The sequence below is a fragment of the Solea solea genome, chromosome 3 (genome assembly GCF_958295425.1).
Source record: "Solea solea chromosome 3, fSolSol10.1, whole genome shotgun sequence".
Taxonomy (NCBI): Eukaryota; Metazoa; Chordata; class Actinopteri; order Pleuronectiformes; family Soleidae; genus Solea; species Solea solea.
Genome location: NC_081136.1, coordinates 5,892,647 through 5,913,658, shown reverse-complemented (window position 1 = coordinate 5,913,658; position 21,012 = coordinate 5,892,647). Strand labels below are relative to the sequence as shown.

The window sequence follows — 21,012 nt, the reverse complement described above, 5'->3', positions numbered from 1 at the left end:
TTTATTACTCCAACAACACTTGCGATGTTGATGTCTTCAAACACCAGGCTCCTGTTGGACAGACTCAGACTCGGAGCGGACTTTTAACGGTAAACCCTCTCCCTGATCGGACCAGAGTGGACCAGGACCAACGGTCGTGATGTCACCGATGAGAATGTGAATTGCCGTTTTGAAGCCTCGAGATTCACAATTTGTCTGGTGCCATGTTGACGTTTTCCAACTGGATGCTCAGACATGTTGCCTGCAACCATAGGCTCCTACTGGACGATACCAGCTGTTAATTATATGTGGCGTACCTCATCTCAACTACCTGAGCGTGGACAGCGCATGCGCAAACTGATCTTCCGCCCCACTGATAGATGGAGTCTAAGCCCCGCTCACCAAGCAGAAAAAAACCATTTTGGCAACAGAAGAAGAAGTCGCCAAAGATAGTCATCCCTCACTACAAGACACCTATGCATATCTAGTTTACAACATTTGCAAATTTCAAGGGCAATTTCAGATATTTCAGTGGCGTTCTGGTTATCTCCTACCCTGGTTAGTGCGTTATACCGCTAACAGTATACAACTCCTTCAATTACCTGTTGGATTTTATAAGAGAAAACTAATATTATACAAAGTTTTTTTTCTCCTTCTAAGGGGCTCATTTTCTTCCTCCTGGTCTGGGTGTTAATGATGTGGCAGAAGGTGCAGAAATGTTGGGGGGGGGGGGGGTTTGCAGCTTGTATGAATCAGGAGAGGCAGGTTTGGTGAGGTAAAGTGGGGTTTATCTCCACAGCTTTGGGGAGTGATGGCTTATCTGGGTCAGAGAGCTTTACGACACAAGCAATTAGGGTTGCCCTCTCTTGTGTATGCTAGCAGGAGGGAGGCCTCCCGCCATCTAGATTAGCCGCCCTGCTAAGGCCAGGAGAGCTCGGTGGCTTCTGGACAGTGGAGGGAACCAGCTGGAGGGCGAGATGAGCAGGCGGCTGGGGGTTCTCCAGAGAGGAGGAGGAGGAAGAGCACGGGGTCAGCATACAGACGTTGTAGGCCGCTTCAGTGTGGGTCAGCGAATGGGTGAGAGATGAAGGAGTCAGTGAACCACACTGATGCGAGGAATTCGCAAAATGAGACGTCGCCACAAATGAGTGGGTTGTTTGTCCACTGTAGCATGTTGAACAGCAGTTTGAGGAGAAAAGACCTTTAGAGGATGTTGTTGCCACTCAGCTTAACATCAGTGGTTTCCTCTAATGAGCCACTTGACTGGAAGGATTAACAAACCCGAGGCCAAAGCCTTTCGAGATATTTAGGTTTATTGAATAAATAATTGGTTTACTGATGTGTCTGAGGGAAACTTTGTTTTGGAGTATGGAAACATACTGTAGCCTATAGTTTAGGGTCCGTTCACACATGAACAGATTTAGGAGAATCCGCAAAGGTTTTATATCGTATCGGCCTCGTTAGGAACCCGTGTTTGGAAGGCCTAAAAATGTTTGGAAAACAGGTCACAAATCTCAAAACGCCACCCTTGCATTTTCATATATAGGACCAATATGCAACCTTTGGGAAAACTATTATGTCATAGCCCTATAGCTGAACGAATTGTTTTCCAATCTTCCTTAAAAATTGTCTTTTTCTTCTTTTGACTTTCTCCATCTTGTGAGTCTTTCCAAGGTTATGCTTTCATCAGTGTGGTTTTATCTGTCAGACTTATATTTTGTGATGGGTACGTGATCACACAAGTGTGTTCTCATTAAATTTTACTGAGAAACTACCCTCTAATGATGTCCCAAATGGGATGGGATTTTAAAGAAATCCCATCGCTTATAAAGGGCAAAATTTGGTATATGTATGTAGGATTAGACACTCTACCATCAGACTAATTTTCATCTTGATCTAATACAGATTTGATTGCAATTTAAGTTTAATATGGGAAGTCCCATTGAACACTTATGTAAGATGGTCATAGCTATAAGCAGGTGAAGTTCCGTACGGATCGAGAATGTTCTTCTGGATCCAGTGGATCAAAATGTAAACATTTCCAGGTGCCTTTAAGCCTTGGTCGTTGGTCTAATTTGTCAAAACAACCACAAAAAAACAGATTGTTCGCACACGCTGAGCAGCGTCTCCGTCTCTCTCCCTGAGATGTACGTGTGCGTTTCACTTAAACAAGTTAAGGCTTAGCTGCCATCAATGCCAGCTTTGGGAGATGTTTACCCGTCTTCTTACTCTCGAGCAAAGGGCACACGCACACAGTATCGCCGTTGCCTCTACACCCGCTGTTCCCCGGACACGCGGGGGCGACCTGCATTTTAAACGTATCCCGCCGAAGCCACACGATACAGGCGAGAAGGACAGAAGTAATGAGACGTGACACCGACGAGGTAAAAGAAAAGGAGGACTATCAGATAAGAGTAATCCTTCTCACGGCGCTAACGCCTCTTAGCCTCCCACTCCTGCTGTCACATAAACCCAGCAGGTAAAACAAAAAGCCAAACCACAACATGTAGACAGAACAGAAATAAACACAGGTGAGTAATCGTTAGCACTGAGGCATCAGCTGTGTCATGCTGCCTCGAACAAATTTACACTTTTAACTCATCAATATTCAACATTTTAAAATGTCCTTCTGGATTTTAGGTTGGGCTGAACAATTAATCCAAATTTTTGCAAAAACGCAACATAGCCTACTGCAATTTCCAAATGTTTTAAAGCCAAAATGTGTGTGAAAATATCATTTTAGATTATTGCTGTGATCTATACACCTCTTATTCTACAGACTGAAGGGAAAATCTTTTGCTTCTCACAGATCTGCACAAATATCACACTCATTTAAACATGTTTTTCTATATGAAAATGAGATTAGATTTTCATTGTCAAACAAAAGGACCATACAAGAAAACAGGAATCAAACCCCAAACTAAAGCTGCAACATTACATAGATTAATGATCAATTATTATACTGATTGTCAACTAACTTGATAATCGGTTTGAGTGTTTGTTTCAAATCACTTTGACTTTCTTGCTTCTTAAATGTTTAAATGTTTTCTGGCTTCCTGGCTCCATATAACGAATAAATTATTACAACTGAAGAATTTTGGTTTGTGGACAAAAAGACGATGACATTTTTTCAACAATTTTCTGACATTTACGAACCAAACAACCAATCGCTAAAAAAACATAACCGGCAAATTTTCACAAAAGTGAAAATAAAAAATGATTACTCACTGCAAAGTAGACATATGTTTACAATGGCTGCCCGTGGCCATTAGTGACTTAATTCTGCCTGGATCGATGCACTAATACAAGGCTCATTTATCTCAGTAACAGATGACAACAACACCAATGTTTGCACAACACCAACGGGGGTGTGTGTCAACAGCGTCTTAAAACAAAAAGATTACCCGGTGGATTTCAGTGACATACAAAACTGAATAAAAATAAAATAAACTTAAAAATTCCCTTTTTAGTGGCGATAAATGTTGAATAAGTTCAATAATCTTGGCTGAAGTCAAGTTAATGCACTTATTAAAGCAGTTGTAATACAGGAGATTAAGCGGGATTTATATGACAGATTAAACTTTAGTCGAGCTGCCGGCCCCCGGTATCAGAGGACGACTTTAAACAAAATCAATATAAGCCACAAGTGAAGGTGGCCATGTTTGTTTTCACTCTGTTAGCGGTGTAGCACGACTACACTGTTCGTCTGGTCAACTGAGGGGTGCTTTTGTGAACGTGTCCACCTCCACTGCACTAGGGGGCGATATATCCCCCTTTCAGTTTGTTAGAAGGAAGTTTCCGTTGTAGCTCGCAACTAATGCCGAGGTCCATTGATGTCGGAGGTATGAACTGGGAGTGAAGTCACCGCAGAGTTGGCGGCGTAGCACGTTATTAAAACATGTACTACAGATTTACTGAAAAAAATTTATGAAAATAACAGTAAATGTAACCGTGTTTGCACAAGTGGCGGCCATTTTGTGGTTTGTGAGACAGCTCAAAGCCCGACTTAAGGGAATGCCCTCCCCTCAACTTTACGACATCCGATTACAACTGGAAAGCATCATTACTCCTCCATAAGACTTATGCTTCTTCCCTGGGATGGGTGAGAGGATGAGAGGGTGAGAGGGTGAGGCTGTGCTGTGCTGGGGCTGAACAGAGGATCAGGAGAGGTAAGTCACCAAAGCAGGAATTAATGAGCATTACAGTATTAGGTAAGAAGAAGTCCCACCTTAAATCCCTTGGGATTCCTCAACAACTTCAGTAACACCTGTCACATATCATGATGATGATACCACTATTCCTTGCTGTATTCATTAAATTTGCCTAATTTCGCTCACTTTTCTAATAAAAGTATAAAGGATTTTTAATTTTTTGTCTGCATTTCACATTTTTTTCACATTATCAATTATTAAATATGTGTTTAAATAATGACAGTGGCATAGACGTTATTTAAACTCATTGAGGTGTGACGCTCCTTTAAAAACATAGCGAGAAAAAACAAAGACATTAAAATACATGAATTACAAACAGGACGTAAAATGTGACTTTAAAGCCTAAACATGTAAACTGTAAAGTAGAATACGGTTTTATTTAACTGTTGCAACCATAAATCGGAAGGCTTATGCTATAATTTCATTCAGATTACGCCAAAATTGAAATCAAACTACAGAAACTACTTCTACTTAACAGTTTTTAATGAAATCCCTCACGAGTATTTACTGAAAACACAGTCCACATGGACTTGATATCACCTGTGTCTATATTGGAACAAGAAATCTTCCTATTTTATTCTTTCTTTATCTCCCATCATGTGACAACGATGGTGGGAAGTCATTTGGTTTGTCGTTTGTTTGGCGAGTGGGTATCAGCAAGGTGAAGCTGAGTGCTAAAGCTAACAGCTAAAGTGAGTGTGAGTGTGTGTGTGTGTGTGTGCGGGGGTAATGGGGGGAGCTGTCTGAGAGAGGATACATGCTTTTCAGTTGCAAATGAGCTTGTAATTAGCCTCAACACATTTGCCTAGAGGGAATTAGTATGTGTGTGTGTGTGAGTGATTATGTTTTCCAACCCATTTTCTTGAGAATAGGGGTTGATGGTGATAAGGAGATAATACTAATTACTTCTCCTCCCAATTGCTTGTTAATTGTGCTTGGTGTGGATTTATCCAGAGTGGTGACACCCCCCCCCCCTGACTTCCACACACACACACACACATGCATGCCCCCCTTCGCTTTGCCTGTTGGCAAAATCAACAGGTCATTTTTAAGCAGGAGGCTTCTGTTTAAGCCACTAATTAATTATGTCAAGTGGGCTTTTTCCACCTGTGTGTGTGTGCGCGTGTTTGTATTTGCTATTTTTTAGGACCTTGTCAGGACCAGTAGCCCTCATGGAGACGAAAATCTGGTCCCAATGAGGCAGAAAAAGTTTAGTGCTCAGATTTGAACTGTGGTTAGGTTCAGTGTGTATAATGTAACAAAGTACAAATACTTTGTCGTCTTTGTTACTCGTGACTAACATATAAAATTAGAATAAGAACGGTTGGTATTATGGTCTGTATTTATATAGAGCTTTTCTAGTCTTGATGAGCGGCTGTGCTCTCCAGTTTTTACCCATTCATACGCTGCAACATGGGGTTAAGTATCTTGCTCAAGGACACATATAGACCAGCAGAGCCAGAAATTGACCCCACAACCTGCCTCACTTTTCTTAAGTACATTTTATATCAGAAAATTACTTTTGATACTTAAGTACAGTAAATATCAAATACTTTAAGACTTTTCCTTATGTAACATTATAAAGCGAATTCAACTTCTACCAAAGTCATTTTCTGGTAAGATAAGTATTATTATATTATATCATTATGTAACAAAAATGTCTTGTTTGGGAAAAAGTTCATGTTATTTTTGGTGTTTCCAAAACATCAAAATTGTATGTCTTTCTAAAATGTCTTGTCCACATATTATATATACAGTGTATATATATATATATATGTCATAGAAGAAGAACAAAGAAAAATGAATGTAGTCACATTTTCTTGACATGTATGTGTTATTATCTCATATTTTCCATTCCCTATATGTAGAACTTTCAATCAGGCAAAGCTATTTATCTTTCATTCTATTTATCGGTTCATTGTTGTAATTGGTATCAAAGCACCATTGCCTTTAAAGTGCCTTTAAGGTGCATTGTCAAAGCCATGTTTTGTTATATATTAACCTTCGTATGTGCCTTTGTGAATCTATCTATCATCAGAACCTGTACGACTTGTCGGTTTTACAACCTAACTAACTCTAGTTAGTAGATAACTACTAACTGTCTAAACTAACTACTAACTGACTGCTATTTAACTGTGTATGTGGAATAAACCTTCAGAAAGACAGTCGAGTTGTGCCAAAAGTGTCCAAAAATCTGGACACTATATTTAACCCTTTAACACGAGTGCATTGCAGGTGAAGTGTTTGCACGAGCACACTTTGGATTTTCCGTAATTACACGCTTGTGCTATCAGAAAAAATTTGAACGGTTTCTGAAAGCTAAGAAAGTTGCACGTCAAAGCCAGCATGTAGCTATCACAGTAATCTCACTCACGCTGTTTCAGGAAGCCAGCTCAATTGTAGACAAATGTTATTTTAAATATGTTTTACACTGTTCAAATTTAAAATTGAACACACAAAAGCTGGTGTTCATGTACGACTAGTGTTTTTTTTTTGTTTTTCTTCATTTTAAATTTTTAAAACAGTATGTTAACATGCAGTAAATTGTAAATAACTGCCAGATGTTATTATTCTGGAAAAAAACTGACAAAATCACTCAGTTACAGAAAATTTTCTGGTTGAAATAAGCAAAAAAAAAGTCCAGACGGACATTTTGAGGCTTAGGCGTGAAAGGGTTAAGAGTTGTAAAGTGCCCCGAAACTGTGCTGCTGTAACACAACAATGTCCCATTTCTGGAATCAATGAAGTAAATCTATCTATTTATCCACAACCAAAAATCTCCAAAAGTTGAAATTATCGATAACAAAATGGTTTGACGGTCATGATTCTTTCGTCCATTGGTCGCAATAGTAGTGTCAGTGATGTGTCTGACCTCACACACACACACACACACATCGTCTGTTCATCTCATCAGCATCTTATCATTCATGCTGTTGTAACGGCTTGGGAGCACTTAATCAGATTCAGCTTCAGTCTGCTCTCAAAGTGTTAAACAGATTGGGCTGAAGGATTTCTGGTAATGAAGGTAGGTGTGTGTGTGTGTGTGTCAGTGTCACAGACGGGGAGAAATGACCTCAGTGAAGATCATGCTCACAGCTAATCTAACCCTTCCAAGGTTCAGACACTTCCCGCCACTGACCGCCACCACTTAACACACACACACACACACACACATAAACTAGTCTTTATGTCTTGGTGAGGACCAAAGTTATATAAGATTATAAAGTTTTTTATTTTACATTAGTTTTAGTTTTGACTTTTTGTTTTTAAAATGTGTTCTTTTAATTGGCTTTTAGAGCGGGTTTGCTATTTTTTTTTGGAAACATTTTCATTTTTTTTTTAAAATCTTTAGAGAAGAGTCATAATCTTTCGACAATATAGTCGTAATATTATGAGAATAAAGTCGTAATCTTTCGAGAATAAAGTCCTTATATTATGAGTTTAAAGTTGTAATCTTTCGAGAATAAAGTCTTAATATTATGAGAATAAAGTCGTAACCTTTCAAGAATAAAGTCCTTATATTATGAGAACAATAGGAGGAAATGTATCTAACAATTTTGTAATGATAAATTAATCAAAATGTGTTGCTTCCCAAAATACAAAACAACACATTTCAAAGGGAAACCCCATCACCCTGAACCCTACAGTAAGTACAGTTTAACCATTGAATCCTATTTACCGACATGAACACGTCAGGAGCCCAGATGTTCACTGACGAGGCTTCAATGTCTGGCAACTCATATCTGTATTCTAGACAGATTAGTAGGATTTTAAAAAACCCTTCACCTTATTTTAAAACCAGATCATCCTTCACCTGACTGCAACCTTTATGCAAAGCCTCATATTTACTCTGTGTGTGAGTTAATCTACAGTCAATGCCTGAACAGAAGGGTTTTATTGATTTAATATAGAGACATTATTCACTGATACTGTGTTTTTTTTGTACCGAGTGCAAATGAAATGCAACAGATGCTAACAGCCAGGCTCCTGATCCTGATTAATAAGAAAATTAACCTAAGTCTGATTAATGAGCCACTAAGATCATGGGGATTGAAGCGAGCAGCAGATCATTAACTCCATGTCCTGGAGTTACACTGCCTCACATCCATGTCTCGGGGGGGTTTCGTCATATCTCGGCCTGGCTGGAGGTCGCACACGCGTTAGCCTCGAGGTGCTAACGTGTCCGTTTTAATTATATGGGTATTAGCTGATTGCTGATGGCAGATAGCTGCAGCTCTGTGCCCCCGACGAGTCCCCGCATCTTGAACAAAGTCATTACAATTCACTGTATCATTGTGATAATTATATAAAAATTGAATGTTTTTTTTAGATTCCTTAAGGTAAACAGGTGGCTCTTGATCTGCCTTAATTCTTTTCATATAAGCTTTCAGAGAGCAAAATACAAAAAAATATTAATGGAAATAGATAAACTATTGATAATAATGCCACAAATAACATTAATGACATTAGCAGCAAGTGTTAAAAATGTTGCCATGTTACAAAACCATTAAGAAAACATTTTACTTTTGTAAGAAAAATATGACTTACATTACCAAAAATATGTATGTAATATGTTGTAATGTTACAAAAACAACTAACAAAACATTACAATGTATTGTGATGATAAAATTTAACACAATTTCTAACATTATGTAGTGTTTTAGTTTTCTTAATGTCATGTAAACACGTTAGTCCGACTAAAATGGAGCTAGTCTCAGCCGGACTAACATACCTGGATAATGCATTTTATAGTCCGATTACTCGTGCTTGTATACTCTTAGTTGGACTGGAGTAGGACCTGGTGCTCTACGCATGCACTTCAAACTAAATCACTAGGGCAATACAATAGAGAACTGGACTGCACAATTTTCCACATTCATGATTTTAACAATGAAGGAAAAGTGCTTTTTAATGCAATGCACGATGGACATATATCACCTCATCCTCTGTGTCACCATAGAAATACTCAAAGAACAGCGCTGAATCACAGGGTTTATTTTTCGTATTGTTTTGTAGTTTCTGTTTCCTGTCTGACACCTGAGTTGATTAGTGGAGAATCAGCCTCCTGAGGCTCCATCTCCATGTCCAGCAGGATCAGACTTGAATTAAAGGACCTATCAGTGGCTTGTTTGCTCACTGCATTTACCCTAACAGTCAATGTATCCTCGGGCTAAGCCAAACAAGTTGATCAGCAGTCACCTCTGTACACACAACCCCCCACTAAGAGGCTAATGGCCAGGATGTTTAATCCTTCTCAAAACAACCACAGAGATGCTAATTGTATCTGGCTATAAATACAGCTCGACTCCGCGTCCTCCTCCTTTATTCACCTTCTCTGAAACATTTGCCCAAATACCAGGAAACATTCGGTTCCATAAGAGTAGCAGCAGCGACGCTGCAAGTGTCAATAATCCAAGAGCGCAAGGACTTTTACGCACGATTGGATCGTCTTTCCACGCGCCCTGCGAACTTCTCCTAACGTCCTACCAAGACGCGCAGAGCCGTGATGTTCCCGCTGCCGATGTTCACACCGGACCAAGTGGCTCGGGTGTGCGAAAACCTGGAGGAGACCGGGGACATCGAGCGCCTCGGCCGGTTCCTCTGGTCGCTGCCCGCCGCGGTCCCCGGCTCCGCTGGCGAGGCGCTAAACCGACATGAGTCCGTGATGCGCGCCAGAGCGCTGGTGGCTTTCCACGGGGGGAATTTTGACGCGCTTTACCAAATCCTGCAGAACCACAGGTTCACACGCGAGTCGCACGCCAAACTGCAAAACTTGTGGCTGGATGCGCACTACCGGGAGGCGGAGAGGCTCCGCGGTAGGCCGCTGGGCCCGGTGGAGAAGTACCGCATTCGCAAGAAGTTCCCGCTGCCCCGCACCATCTGGGACGGCGAGCAGAAGACGCACTGCTTTAAGGTAAAGAGAAAGCGATGCATGGATACAGTGTTTGACTTAGAACTGAAAATCAGAGCAGGAACCGGTCTGATCTGATTTGTTTATGATATTTACTTTCACTGGCCACTTTATTAGGAACAGAGGAATAAGGCTGCAACAATTAATATGTCAGGAAATAATGGGAAATATCTATCTGTGTTGCAACACCTGATTATAAAAATGTCTATATGAAATACAACTCTAAAGACACAGACAAGACATTTCACTCTGTGCTGTTTCACTGCAGTAAAACAAGCAGCATTTAGTGCTGAATTATAATTCAGTTTACTTGCATAAAGTAAAGAAACTAGGGCTGCAACTAACTAATTATCATCATCCATAAACCTAGTACTTAAAATGACGATGTCCTAGATTTCACGAGAAAATATTCACGTTAAAGAAGTTTTAATTATACGATTTGATTTTATTTGAAAGGGACCTTTAAAAAAAAAACTACCCAAACCGATAAGATATATTGTGAAATTGAGGAATAATCTATTAATCGCCCTAAAAGAAACCAAAAAAATCACATTTAAACTATTTAAATTTGATGATCAGTACAGTTTTTGAATATGGTCTTCTTCATACCTTGGTGCTAATGAGTGATCATTTTAACAAGTGTTCATTTTCAATCATCTCAAGCCAGGTTAGTTCTCGTCTGTGCTGCAAACTCTATAGACTCTCCATGTGATTACCCCGATGAGAATATCTGCGTTAACGGCGAGTTGAACAGCTGTGCCTAATGAAGTGGCTGGCGAGTGTGAGTGTGAAGACGCTTTCTAACCTGCCTCTGCTCTCTGAGCTCTTAAGACGATGATGATCCCTCGGCCTTCTGCTGTCAAACCGACTAAACTACTTTACGTGTCAAAAATCCGGAGACTGTTTTCTCAAACTCTGACATGTCTGTGTTACAATATCAGGAAACGGATGTAAAATGCCACAAGACTAGTCCTTAAATAATGTCATTAACTGCTTTACAATCTCAGCTTTAGTTGTTGTGTTGATCCACTGCTGCAGATCTGTGTCCCAAAACTACTCATACAGGAACCCACTTTTCAAACATGACAAACTACCTCTATAATTGCTAATATCACATGTAAAATATGTAAACCAGTGTCACAACTCATTTATGCATGTTATTTAATAGACCCTAAGTAAAAAGGAGGGAGGAAATTCCAGCAGTTTCAGTCATGGGAGACTTCTTTGGGTGTCCTGGTTGTTATCCATGTTTAAAAAAGTGGCTCCCCATATAGACGTATTTATATAAGTAATTATTAATCCCAATTTTGGGATTAATAAAGTTTATCCAACTATAGCACTTACAGTGCACCACCCCCAGGACATTCAACTGTTGTATAACAAGATTTATTTTGTTACCAGTAATAACTAATAACTATGTGGAAAATCCATGAGCATTGTAATTACAAAGAAAAAATATTATTTCAGAATTATGAGTCAAAGAATTAACTAAAATAGGTGAAAATGAGGGACAAACTAGCATTTTACTAAAATTGGAGACTAAAATCTCTCCAATGTGTGTCAACTCCCTCTTGTGCCAAAGCGTGATATTGCTCCCAACTGAACTTCCATCTCTAAATCAAAACATATTAAGCCCCTTAACATGATCCAGTTTAGTGGACTTACATTTTTTATGCACAAGAGGGATCATGTGATTATCTGGTTATAAATCTAATCTAACCAGATTACAGTGGGCGTCACATGACAGCGATGAGATTATTCGCGTTTAATGGGACGGTTTAAAAAACACACGACGATGGTAACACGAGGTGCCGTTAAAAAGGAAATGTGGACGACTGGACTAGATGAGGCTAAATAGTAAATGTTTTCCTTTCGTTTCCTTCTCCAGGAAAGAACTCGCAGTTTGCTGAGAGAGTGGTACCTTCAGGATCCGTATCCAAACCCGTCTAGGAAACGGCACCTGGCCCAGGCCACGGGTCTCACGCCCACACAGGTCGGGAACTGGTTCAAGAACCGGCGGCAGAGAGACCGCGCCGCATCTGCAAAGAACAGGTAGCTGTGAGATTACATCCTGTTTTTACAAAAAACAGAGGAGAAAGTTGAGGCTGGAGTTTGTCTATTTATCGGTTTGTGAACAACTTAACTCAAAGAGTAAGGCCTCTTTCTTTATAAATATATATATATATATATATACACACAAATATATATATATATATATATATATATACACACACATATACATATACATATATAGATATATATATATATATAAATATATATATACACATATAGATAGATATATGTATATGTATATATATATATGTATATATATATATATATATGTACACTGTATGTACTTTGTTCAGCTTGATTCAATTCAATGAATCACATTTAAATCCCCAAAAAGTCAAGACTAAAGAAATCAGATTAAACCAATGCTATGTGGGTTAAATTCAGAAGTTTAATTCAGAAAAAAAAAATGCTTTAAAACTCCAATCTTTTGACATTTTTCAGGCCAGATATTAATGCTGGCCCACAGGGCGCCAGTTGTTGACCACCTGCTCTCGACTCCAAACCAAAGTGATAACAATCCTGAATCTCACTCTTTCATCTCTCCTTCCTCTCAGACTACAGCAGGATTCCTCCCTCCTGCTCTCTGAAACCTCACCCAACGGCTCTCTTCAGGAACGCCGACACCACCCTCACCTGCTGCCCACCTCCCTTCACCGCCTCGGCAGCCCCGAGGCCAGCGACTGCAGCACGGAGCCGGAGCGCAGAGGAACGGGAGCCTCCACTCCGGACATCTCAGTCAGCAGTGACAGCGAGTTCGAGTCCTGAGATAATGATGATGATGGAGAGACTTTTTTCCTCCTTACAAGAAAGATCGGACTCAAGTCAAAGACTCCTGAACTGCCTGCGAATGTGGTCACAGAAGAAGAAGAAGAAAGACGAGTGAGAAAAGTCCACTCACTGTGGATCTGAAGGAATGATCAACATTATGCACTTAACTTAAAAAGCCCCATGACACACGACCGTCACGGTTATATAAATTAATTTACTGCTGACCAGGACTATGGTTTATTACATTTAACTCTCAGGCAAAGTATTTATAGAAATAATGTCAACGACGGTCTTTAGAGAATATGAAAATTATTACTTTTACATTTTTATACAGATTACAATGAATATTTTTGTTTACGTCAATTATTATAATGTAACATACAGGATACAAGGGCTGCAACTAATCATTATTTTCCAGCGTTTCAGTGTTACATGGAGCAAAAGAAACCAGAAAATATTCACATTTTAAGAAGCAGAAAATATGAAAAACACAGATGAATCGATTATCAAAATAGTTGAGGATTAATTTAGATAATAATTGTTGCAACCCTAATTGATTTATCACTTTAAGTGTTTTTTTTAAGTTTAACTGTTCAGATATTTCATCTCTTTGAATAGTTTCTGGTATCTTTGCTCCATATAACAAAGAAAACATTATGAATCATTTAATCATTATGAAACAAAATAATTTTGGTTTTGTGGACCGAACAAGACACCGGACGGGAAGTCGTCACTAATTCCTTTGCACTAGACCTTTAAAAATGAGCATAACAGATTTCCTGCATAATAGATTTCCTGCATAATAATAATAATTGTTATTATGGGCGTAATTCAGTGTCATTCACTGGATTTTACTGTAACCTAAATGTGTTTCTTCAGAGAAATCAGGTCATTAAGTCGATGTTAAAACACAAATGAGCATCACTGCCTTAACAAAAGGAACAAAGGGTTTCACTCTTGAATGACACAATAACACATTAAAAATGCACAAACGATGTGAATAATGATGCATGTGTGCTAATAAAAATGAAAGAAAAGGTATTAACTCAACTGTGCCTATTATCTCAGTGAGACCCGGTTTAGATACGACACATTTTTTAAACATTAAAGAGAATCTTTCATTTCCCATAATCCACTGCTGCGTTTCCATATAAAATGATGTACAGTATTTTGTAAATGTTTTATGTAAATAAATGAACCTATTTTTACCCAAATGTGCACTGAGTAGATTTTGTAAAGAAGAAAATGGGGATTAATTTTTTTTTGGTAAATATTTAACTGCTCTTCTAAATCTCATCTTAACCCCATATATACCACTTTGCTTTTGTTTCTTTAGGTCATTTCAGACACATGATATTTCACACTTGACGCACTTATGTAGGCATTAGTATTAGTAGTATTCTTAAGATCCTCAGCTTCAAACTCTTACATGGGTCTAAAACATACACTTTCACCTCATATTTTGGTAAAAAACACTACCTATGCAAATTATAGTGAACGTGAACAAAAACATTAAATACAAGCATTACAATCAATCAAATACAAGTTCCTAGCTTCCCCTTGTGGCTCTTCAAAGTAAAATGAATAAATGCTGTATTTGGCGAGCTTGACAGCATTGTCAATACAACAGGAATGACTTGCAAATTACTTCCGTAAAATAAAAGTTGCAAAATACTGGAATATCACAAAGACATGTACAAATAAAAAGACATAAAATGTTCTTATTTTACAAATAGTGTAATGTTATAAAATATATAGCAAACGATATAAGTAGAAGAATATTGAATCATGTAATTTTAAATATTAAGATTCTAGCATTACTGGAAAACACAGGCTCCCCCCGTGGCACTTAGCAACATTAGCATTTATGTCGCTGTTTTGTTTAGTTTCTTTAGCCCTGTTTAAATATCCTGAGGGTAAATAGCTAGAAATAGCTCACAGTTACATATATATTTTAAACTTTTATTTCACTAAAAAGTCCCACAAGTAAAACATACAGACAGTTTGACAACACTTACCCATGTTTTTAACGTTTCCACAGTTTGTTTGTTTTTTCCGCTCCTGCTAACAAGTACAAGTAATTTTAAAACAACCAAACATCAAAGATGGGGGCCGGAAGTGACGCATTTTTATTTTTTCCGCCTGCTTGTCGTTCTTCTTCTTTAATGTTTTGATGTTTAACGGTCGAAAAAAGGACTGATTCACGTTGGGGGCATTTGAGGCATGAAACAACATTTAAAATGACACGGTAATACAAAATTGTTTATTTATTTACTTTTTGGTTCTTTCAAAATAAATTGAAGGTCCAACGGAAGTTACATTTATAATTGATTTAACAACTACCTGTTAACGTTGTTGTTGCTGTTTTGAGTAAAAGAATCAAAAATTAACCTGAAATCTTTCACAACACCCTTGTTGTTGAACTGCGTTTTTTATTTTATTTTTTAGATAAGAAATAATAATAATTGGGACAAAAAGGTTAAAATATATATATATACATATTGTTATGTACAACCACAAATAGCACCGCTCCTCTTTTTTTAAAGCACCTTGTTTATAGAAAGCTTGGTAAAAAAAGGAAAAGAATGAATTTTAAAAATATACATAAAAGTACACAGTACATATAATTTTACATTTAAAATGTAATATTATATTAGAACATTTCCCTTTATTTTTCTTACAACTTTTAATCTTTAAAAGCATGTTTTTAAATAATTAGGGCCAAAATTAAGCTCCACCACATTTCCCAAAAACTTGGGTTAGGGTTAGATTGGAACCATGGCCTCAGATCAAAAGGAAGATGGTCCATTTTGGCAATTTGCACCCTACCCTTCAACCATTTGCCACGAAACAGGAAGTTGCCTATAACTTTGCCATACACTGACCGATCGCCTAGAAACATCACACCGGACACAGGAGACTGACCCTGAACACGTCAATGGAGGAAAACTTTACCCAACAGGAAGGTGGCCATTTTGAATTTAGCCGCCATTTGGTCACAAAACAGCAAGTGCACGCATCGCTGCACTTCCGGTCAGGGACGCAAGTGCCCTTATTATTATGTAAGGCTATGGCATGGGAATTATTGATTTATGACTTTTGAAGATGTGTTTATTCCAAATAAGGCACATTAAAAGTATAAAAATGTGTTGGTAAATATGGGAAACATGTCCCCTCACTACATAGAGACATTTACATCGTCAGTGTCAAGTATAGTCTTTGTCGTTGCTGTATTTGCAAAAATGAGAAGTGTAAGGAAACATAAAAAAAGGGCAAGTTCCTCTTTTTTCTTAGTGCCTCCTCTGCTGACCACAGAGAGCGGGCGGGTCTCTTTCAGTATAACCCCGCCCCCACTCTGCAAGAGTAGCAGGAAGCATTTACCTGTCAACTGTTGTCACTGCTGAGCTGGTCTTGAAATTGTTATGTGTTAGTTGGACAGAGCCTGTTCTGACAGGACGGAGAGTCTCCAGAGAAGCTTTTTTATTTTGTGGCGTCAGTGTGAGGATGGACAGTCAGGGAAGGAAAGTGGTGGTGTGTGACAATGGGACAGGAGTGAGTAACATCTGCTTACTGTACATCTCATTAGCATAGCAGATAATCCACTTGTAGTTCTCGAAACTGTCATGCATGTTTTTTATTTAAATCCTGCACCTTTAAGTGACTTACACTTGCTCTTTTTGAACGTGTCCCCGTTGCTTTTGTGTGATTTTACCATTTTTCAATGCAAAACTGTAACAGCTGTGTCCATTTTTTATGTGTTTTCATTTTTTAAAACAAGAAAAGGAGTCTCAGGGTGTGAAACTATGCCGTGCATACTCGAGGCTGATTCCACATCTGTCTGGACTTGTCACTCTGCCTCTTACACACACACACACACACACACAGCCATACATGGTTGTAAGGCTTAAAGCTGAGCAACAATTGGGTGAAAAGCAGGAAGAGAGATTTCAGAGTATACACAAATCAGGAGTGGCTTAAAAGAAACACACAAAAATTAGACTAAAGGACTTTACATTTTGACATCTAAAATGCGACTTTTAGTCCAAAACTTTTATTTTATTTCTGAACCTGTTTTGCCTCTGTTTGGAATGTATTGTTTCCCTCCAGACTAAGGAATGTGACTCTGGTCATTAAGACAAGTCGAGGCAGTACAGTGTGAGGTGAAGAGTCTGCAGTCAACTTTAAGAACTATGAGCAACACTGCAGTTACTCACCAAAATGCATGCAAAATAATACAAATAATAATCTATAAACACTGCATCATAGATAAGAGACAATCTGTTGCTGGAAATATGAATAATAAGGTAAAGTACAGATACTTGAATGCTGTACATAAGTAAAGTATTTGCACCTTGTTACATTACAACACTGATAATAATTCACCCTAAATCAGATTTCTGCATGTGGATTAAACCAGGGGCTGGATTAAAACTGAACAGAATGGATTAACAAAATGGAAAATGATTAGAACAGGACACCCGCATAATATGATTGAATTTGACAGAGGCAGTTTTTTTGATTATAATAATACTCAGAGTTTTAGTATAAGTCGTATGTTTAAAAGCGCATTCGAATGATTAAGATTTCTAAATCAATGTTTCTCAAACTGTGGTATGTGTACCACCAGTGGTACGCGAGCTTCCTCTGGTGGTACTTGGTATAAAACGTTTGAGAACCACTGGTCGAGATTAAAAAATACTTTTTTAGTAGTCATGCACAAAAAAATAATTTCCTTCATTTAATATCTCTCCACAGTTCGTTAAGTGTGGCTTCGCTGGAGCGAACTTCCCCGATCACATCTTCCCCGCCATGGTGGGTCGACCAATCCTGCGATCCAGCACCAAAGTGGGCAACATTGAGATAAAGGTGAGATTTTTAATACTTACTACAAACATTCAAAGTCATTATAATCAAATGTCTTCCTTATTCTGATGTTTGGTTTGAACGTCGTCTTCTCCTTCTTCTCCAGGACCTGATGGTGGGGGATGAGGCCAGCGAGTGTCGCTCCATGCTGGAGATTTCTTACCCCATGGAGAACGGCATGGTGCGCTCATGGGAGGACATGCTTCACCTGTGGGACTACACCTTCGGCGCTGACCGCCTGGACATTGACCCAAAAGAATGCAAGGTGCAAAAGTGTCACGCAGATGTTGTATATGCTTGTTTTTGTAAAGTACTAATGAAAGAGAGGGAAAACAGACGGTCAATTGTTCAGAATTAAAAGGTTTAATCTTTCATTTATTTTTGCTTAGATGGTAACATTATTACAAATGGCCCCCTGGTGGTAATGTAATCCTACTTCCTGGTTGACGTCACCAAGCAAACCAGAACATCCAAATTTTTTATATATGGCCTCTGGTTCTGATTAATTTGGTGGAAGTGGAAGAATTTTTATGTCCCTGTCTGAGGACCACTTACAATATCTCCTCGACCCACACTTTAGCTAACACTGTTCTACATAATATACACAAAACCTTCACACAGCTGTATTCATATGATTTCCCTTCTTTCAGATCCTGCTCACCGAGCCGCCCATGAACCCCACCAAGAACCGGGAAAAGATCACGGAGGTCATGTTTGAAAAGTATCAATTCCACGGCATCTACGTGGCCATTCAGGCCGTTCTCACGCTCTACGCTCAGGGTAAACTTTCACCAGCTGCTTCCCTTGGATTCGATTGAAAACCCTTCTGCTGAATCACGATGGGTTCACATGATTCTTGAAATGTTTTATGGTCTACAGGACTGCTCACCGGTGTGGTCGTCGACTCCGGAGACGGCGTCACCCACATCTGTCCGGTGTACGAGGGTTTTTCCTTACCCCACCTCACTCGCAGGCTGGACATCGCGGGTCGCGACATCACGCGCTACCTCATCAAGGTGAGTCTGCGGCCTCTTCAGTAGTCAAAGGTCTGACATTGAGATCACATGTGAAGAAATAAGTGGTTACCGGGTAGTACTCTGATCCCAGTTTTCCATCTCTTTTGTCAGCTCCTGCTGCTCCGAGGCTACGCCTTCAACCACTCAGCAGACTTTGAGACTGTGCGCATGCTGAAGGAGAAGCTCTGCTATGTTGCATACAACATCGAGCAAGAGCAGCGGCTGGCCACGGAAACCACCTACCTGATGGAGTCATTCACGGTACGTTCAACAACCAAATTTTTCAGAACCGTTCTGATCATTGGAGGGAATATCCATGGATCATATGACCTGAAGGAAACCCAAACAAACATTGGTAGAACGTTCAAACTCCACACAGAAAATCGCTCAGTTGACCTGGGATTCATATGCAACAGTCTTGCATGGCGACATTGTTTGACAGATCTCCAACCTTGTCTTGTGTCTGTGGAGCAGCTCCCCGACGGCCGTCAGGTGAACGTGGGCGGAGAGAGGTTCGGCGCCCCTGAAGCTCTGTTCCAGCCTCACCTCATTAACGTGGAGGGAGCGGGGGTGGCCGAGCTGCTGTTTAACACCATCCAGGCTGCAGACATCGACCTCAGGTCTGACGCTCACCGCCGTTCACGCCGTACACCTACAAAGAACGTGTTTCAGCTAAAAGAAAAGCATCAACAATCTGTCTGTTTTTTTCCCCTGCAGGGCGGACTTTTATAAGCACATTGTTCTGTCAGGAGGATCCACCATGTATCCTGGTCTTCCGTCCAGACTGGAGCGAGAGATCAAGCAGCTCTACCTGGAGAGAGTGCTGGACGGGGACACACAGAAACTCTCAGTAAGAACATTCAGAATAATCATTCTGCTCGACTGCAGGACAATGCAGTGCAGATCAAGGGCTTAATGTCATTTGTTTATGTTTTTAGCCTTAAAAGCGTCCTTTGGAATAGTCAGAGGCCATTGTCATAGTGAATTGAGGAGTCCGAGATTTGTTGCAATCTGCATTTTCACCTCTAGATGTCACTAATTCTTACAGCAGAGGTCTCAAACTTGGGGCCCGCAGGCCACATGCAGTCCCCCCAATGAAAGTCATGCGGCTCACTGCTTATTTTTGTATGTTTTTTTTAATCAATGGATTATTTTTGCATCATAAATAAGTTTGTATTGGGAACTATTTATCGCTCCCTAACAAAACAAACACTTTTATTTTGAAATGATGTGAAATATCATCCCAAATTTCTTTTTTTACTTGATTATTTATATTATTTTCCTTACACTATAAAACCCAAACAGAAACGGAGCATTTAAGCATTAAAAGTGTGACTTTATGTGCATTTATTTCTCTTTTTTAATCACATCTGCCCTGCTTTTTGTTTTTCTTCACCTGTGCAGAAGTTTAAGATCCGTATCGAGGATCCTCCCAGACGCAAACACATGGTGTTCCTAGGTGGCGCTGTGCTGGCCAACATCATGAAGGACAAGGAATCCTTTTGGCTGAGCAGAGAGGAGTATCAAGAGAAAGGCCTGGGAGTTCTGCAGAAACTGGGAGGCGGAATCAGATAAAAACAAAAAAAAAAACATGTCCACAAGTGCTTCTCAAATGTGAGAAATTACTGTTTTTAGCTATATTAATTTTCATTAATGTATAGTCGGTGTAACGGCTGTTTCCTAATTAAAAACATAGGAAGTTCAAGTTGAATAAACCCCCCAAGTTTCTCAAACGACAGCATCTAAAGCTCGTGACATCTGAAACACATGACGCTAAAGTTTTCTGCTATAATTGGGACACAATACGCTGAGTCAGACACACAGATACTGAAATTGAAGTGACTCAGCAGTTTGACACAATTTGCAAAGCTCACAAGATTTAAGATGTGACTGAAATGAAACACGTGCTTGAAAATCACTTAAATGGCCAAATTGATGCCTTCCAGCCAAAGACACTTAGACTTTCTGAGTAAATCTAGCCACTCTTTTTCCTTTGTTATTGATATAAATAAATATCATGTCAAGATAAAATGTCAAAAAAAGAAATGCAAATGATGATTTTCTTCCAGAGATGCTCTAAAATAAATTGTAAAACAAAGCTAATGAGTCACTTTTAATGGGTGAGAAAGCATTAAGTGTGACAGCAGTGTTAGTGTTTGCTTCCCTCTAGTGGCCCAGGCATGACTTTTCA

General features: G+C 39.3%; 3 protein-coding genes across 4 annotated transcripts in view; 2 read left to right on the top strand and 1 right to left on the bottom strand.

The window, feature by feature from the left end:
- Nucleotides 1-12,144, bottom strand: part of ehbp1l1a (EH domain binding protein 1-like 1a) — a 58,447-nt gene extending 46,303 nt beyond the window's left edge. The window contains exon 1 of the mRNA XM_058623799.1: nucleotides 12,023-12,144. The gene's annotated coding sequence lies outside the window, so the exon portion shown is untranslated. The remainder of the gene's footprint in view (nucleotides 1-12,022) is intronic.
- On the top strand, nucleotides 9,572-12,939 carry six7 (SIX homeobox 7). The gene is made up of 3 exons (XM_058623796.1): nucleotides 9,572-10,104; nucleotides 11,990-12,153; nucleotides 12,729-12,939. Exons 1-3 carry the CDS (start codon nucleotides 9,697-9,699, stop codon nucleotides 12,937-12,939), a joined length of 783 nt encoding a protein of 260 aa, XP_058479779.1. The 5' UTR covers nucleotides 9,572-9,696.
- A 2,221-nt stretch (nucleotides 12,940-15,160) lies between these two features.
- zgc:101810 (uncharacterized protein LOC493612 homolog) lies at nucleotides 15,161-20,919 on the top strand. 2 transcript variants are annotated; one of them, XM_058623794.1, is made up of 9 exons: nucleotides 15,161-15,190; nucleotides 17,698-17,808; nucleotides 17,912-18,070; nucleotides 18,456-18,585; nucleotides 18,685-18,821; nucleotides 18,933-19,082; nucleotides 19,296-19,441; nucleotides 19,539-19,671; nucleotides 20,226-20,919. In XM_058623794.1, the coding sequence occupies exons 2-9, from the start codon at nucleotides 17,752-17,754 to the stop codon at nucleotides 20,394-20,396; spliced, it is 1,083 nt and encodes a 360-aa protein (XP_058479777.1). In that variant the 5' UTR covers nucleotides 15,161-15,190; nucleotides 17,698-17,751; the 3' UTR covers nucleotides 20,397-20,919. The 2 variants fall into 2 exon arrangements, with proteins under 2 accessions (XP_058479777.1, XP_058479776.1); XM_058623793.1 differs by lacking the exon at nucleotides 15,161-15,190 and adding an exon at nucleotides 16,307-16,494.
- Nucleotides 20,920-21,012: the final 93 nt, after the last annotated feature.

Bases quoted from the DNA above. Each gene is read 5' to 3' on its own strand.
- six7 (XM_058623796.1), top strand. From the start codon at position 9,697: ATGTTCCCGCTGCCGATGTTCACACCGGACCAAGTGGCTCGGGTGTGC. The intron at 10,105-11,989 runs GTAAAGAGAAAG...TTCCTTCTCCAG, and splicing joins AGAAGACGCACTGCTTTAAG to GAAAGAACTCGCAGTTTGCT. The intron at 12,154-12,728 runs GTAGCTGTGAGA...CCTTCCTCTCAG, and splicing joins GCCGCATCTGCAAAGAACAG to ACTACAGCAGGATTCCTCCC.
- zgc:101810 (XM_058623793.1), top strand. From the start codon at position 16,447: ATGGACAGTCAGGGAAGGAAAGTGGTGGTGTGTGACAATGGGACAGGA. The intron at 16,495-17,697 runs GTGAGTAACATC...ATCTCTCCACAG, and splicing joins TGTGTGACAATGGGACAGGA to TTCGTTAAGTGTGGCTTCGC. The intron at 19,442-19,538 runs GTCTGACGCTCA...TTTCCCCTGCAG, and splicing joins GCTGCAGACATCGACCTCAG to GGCGGACTTTTATAAGCACA.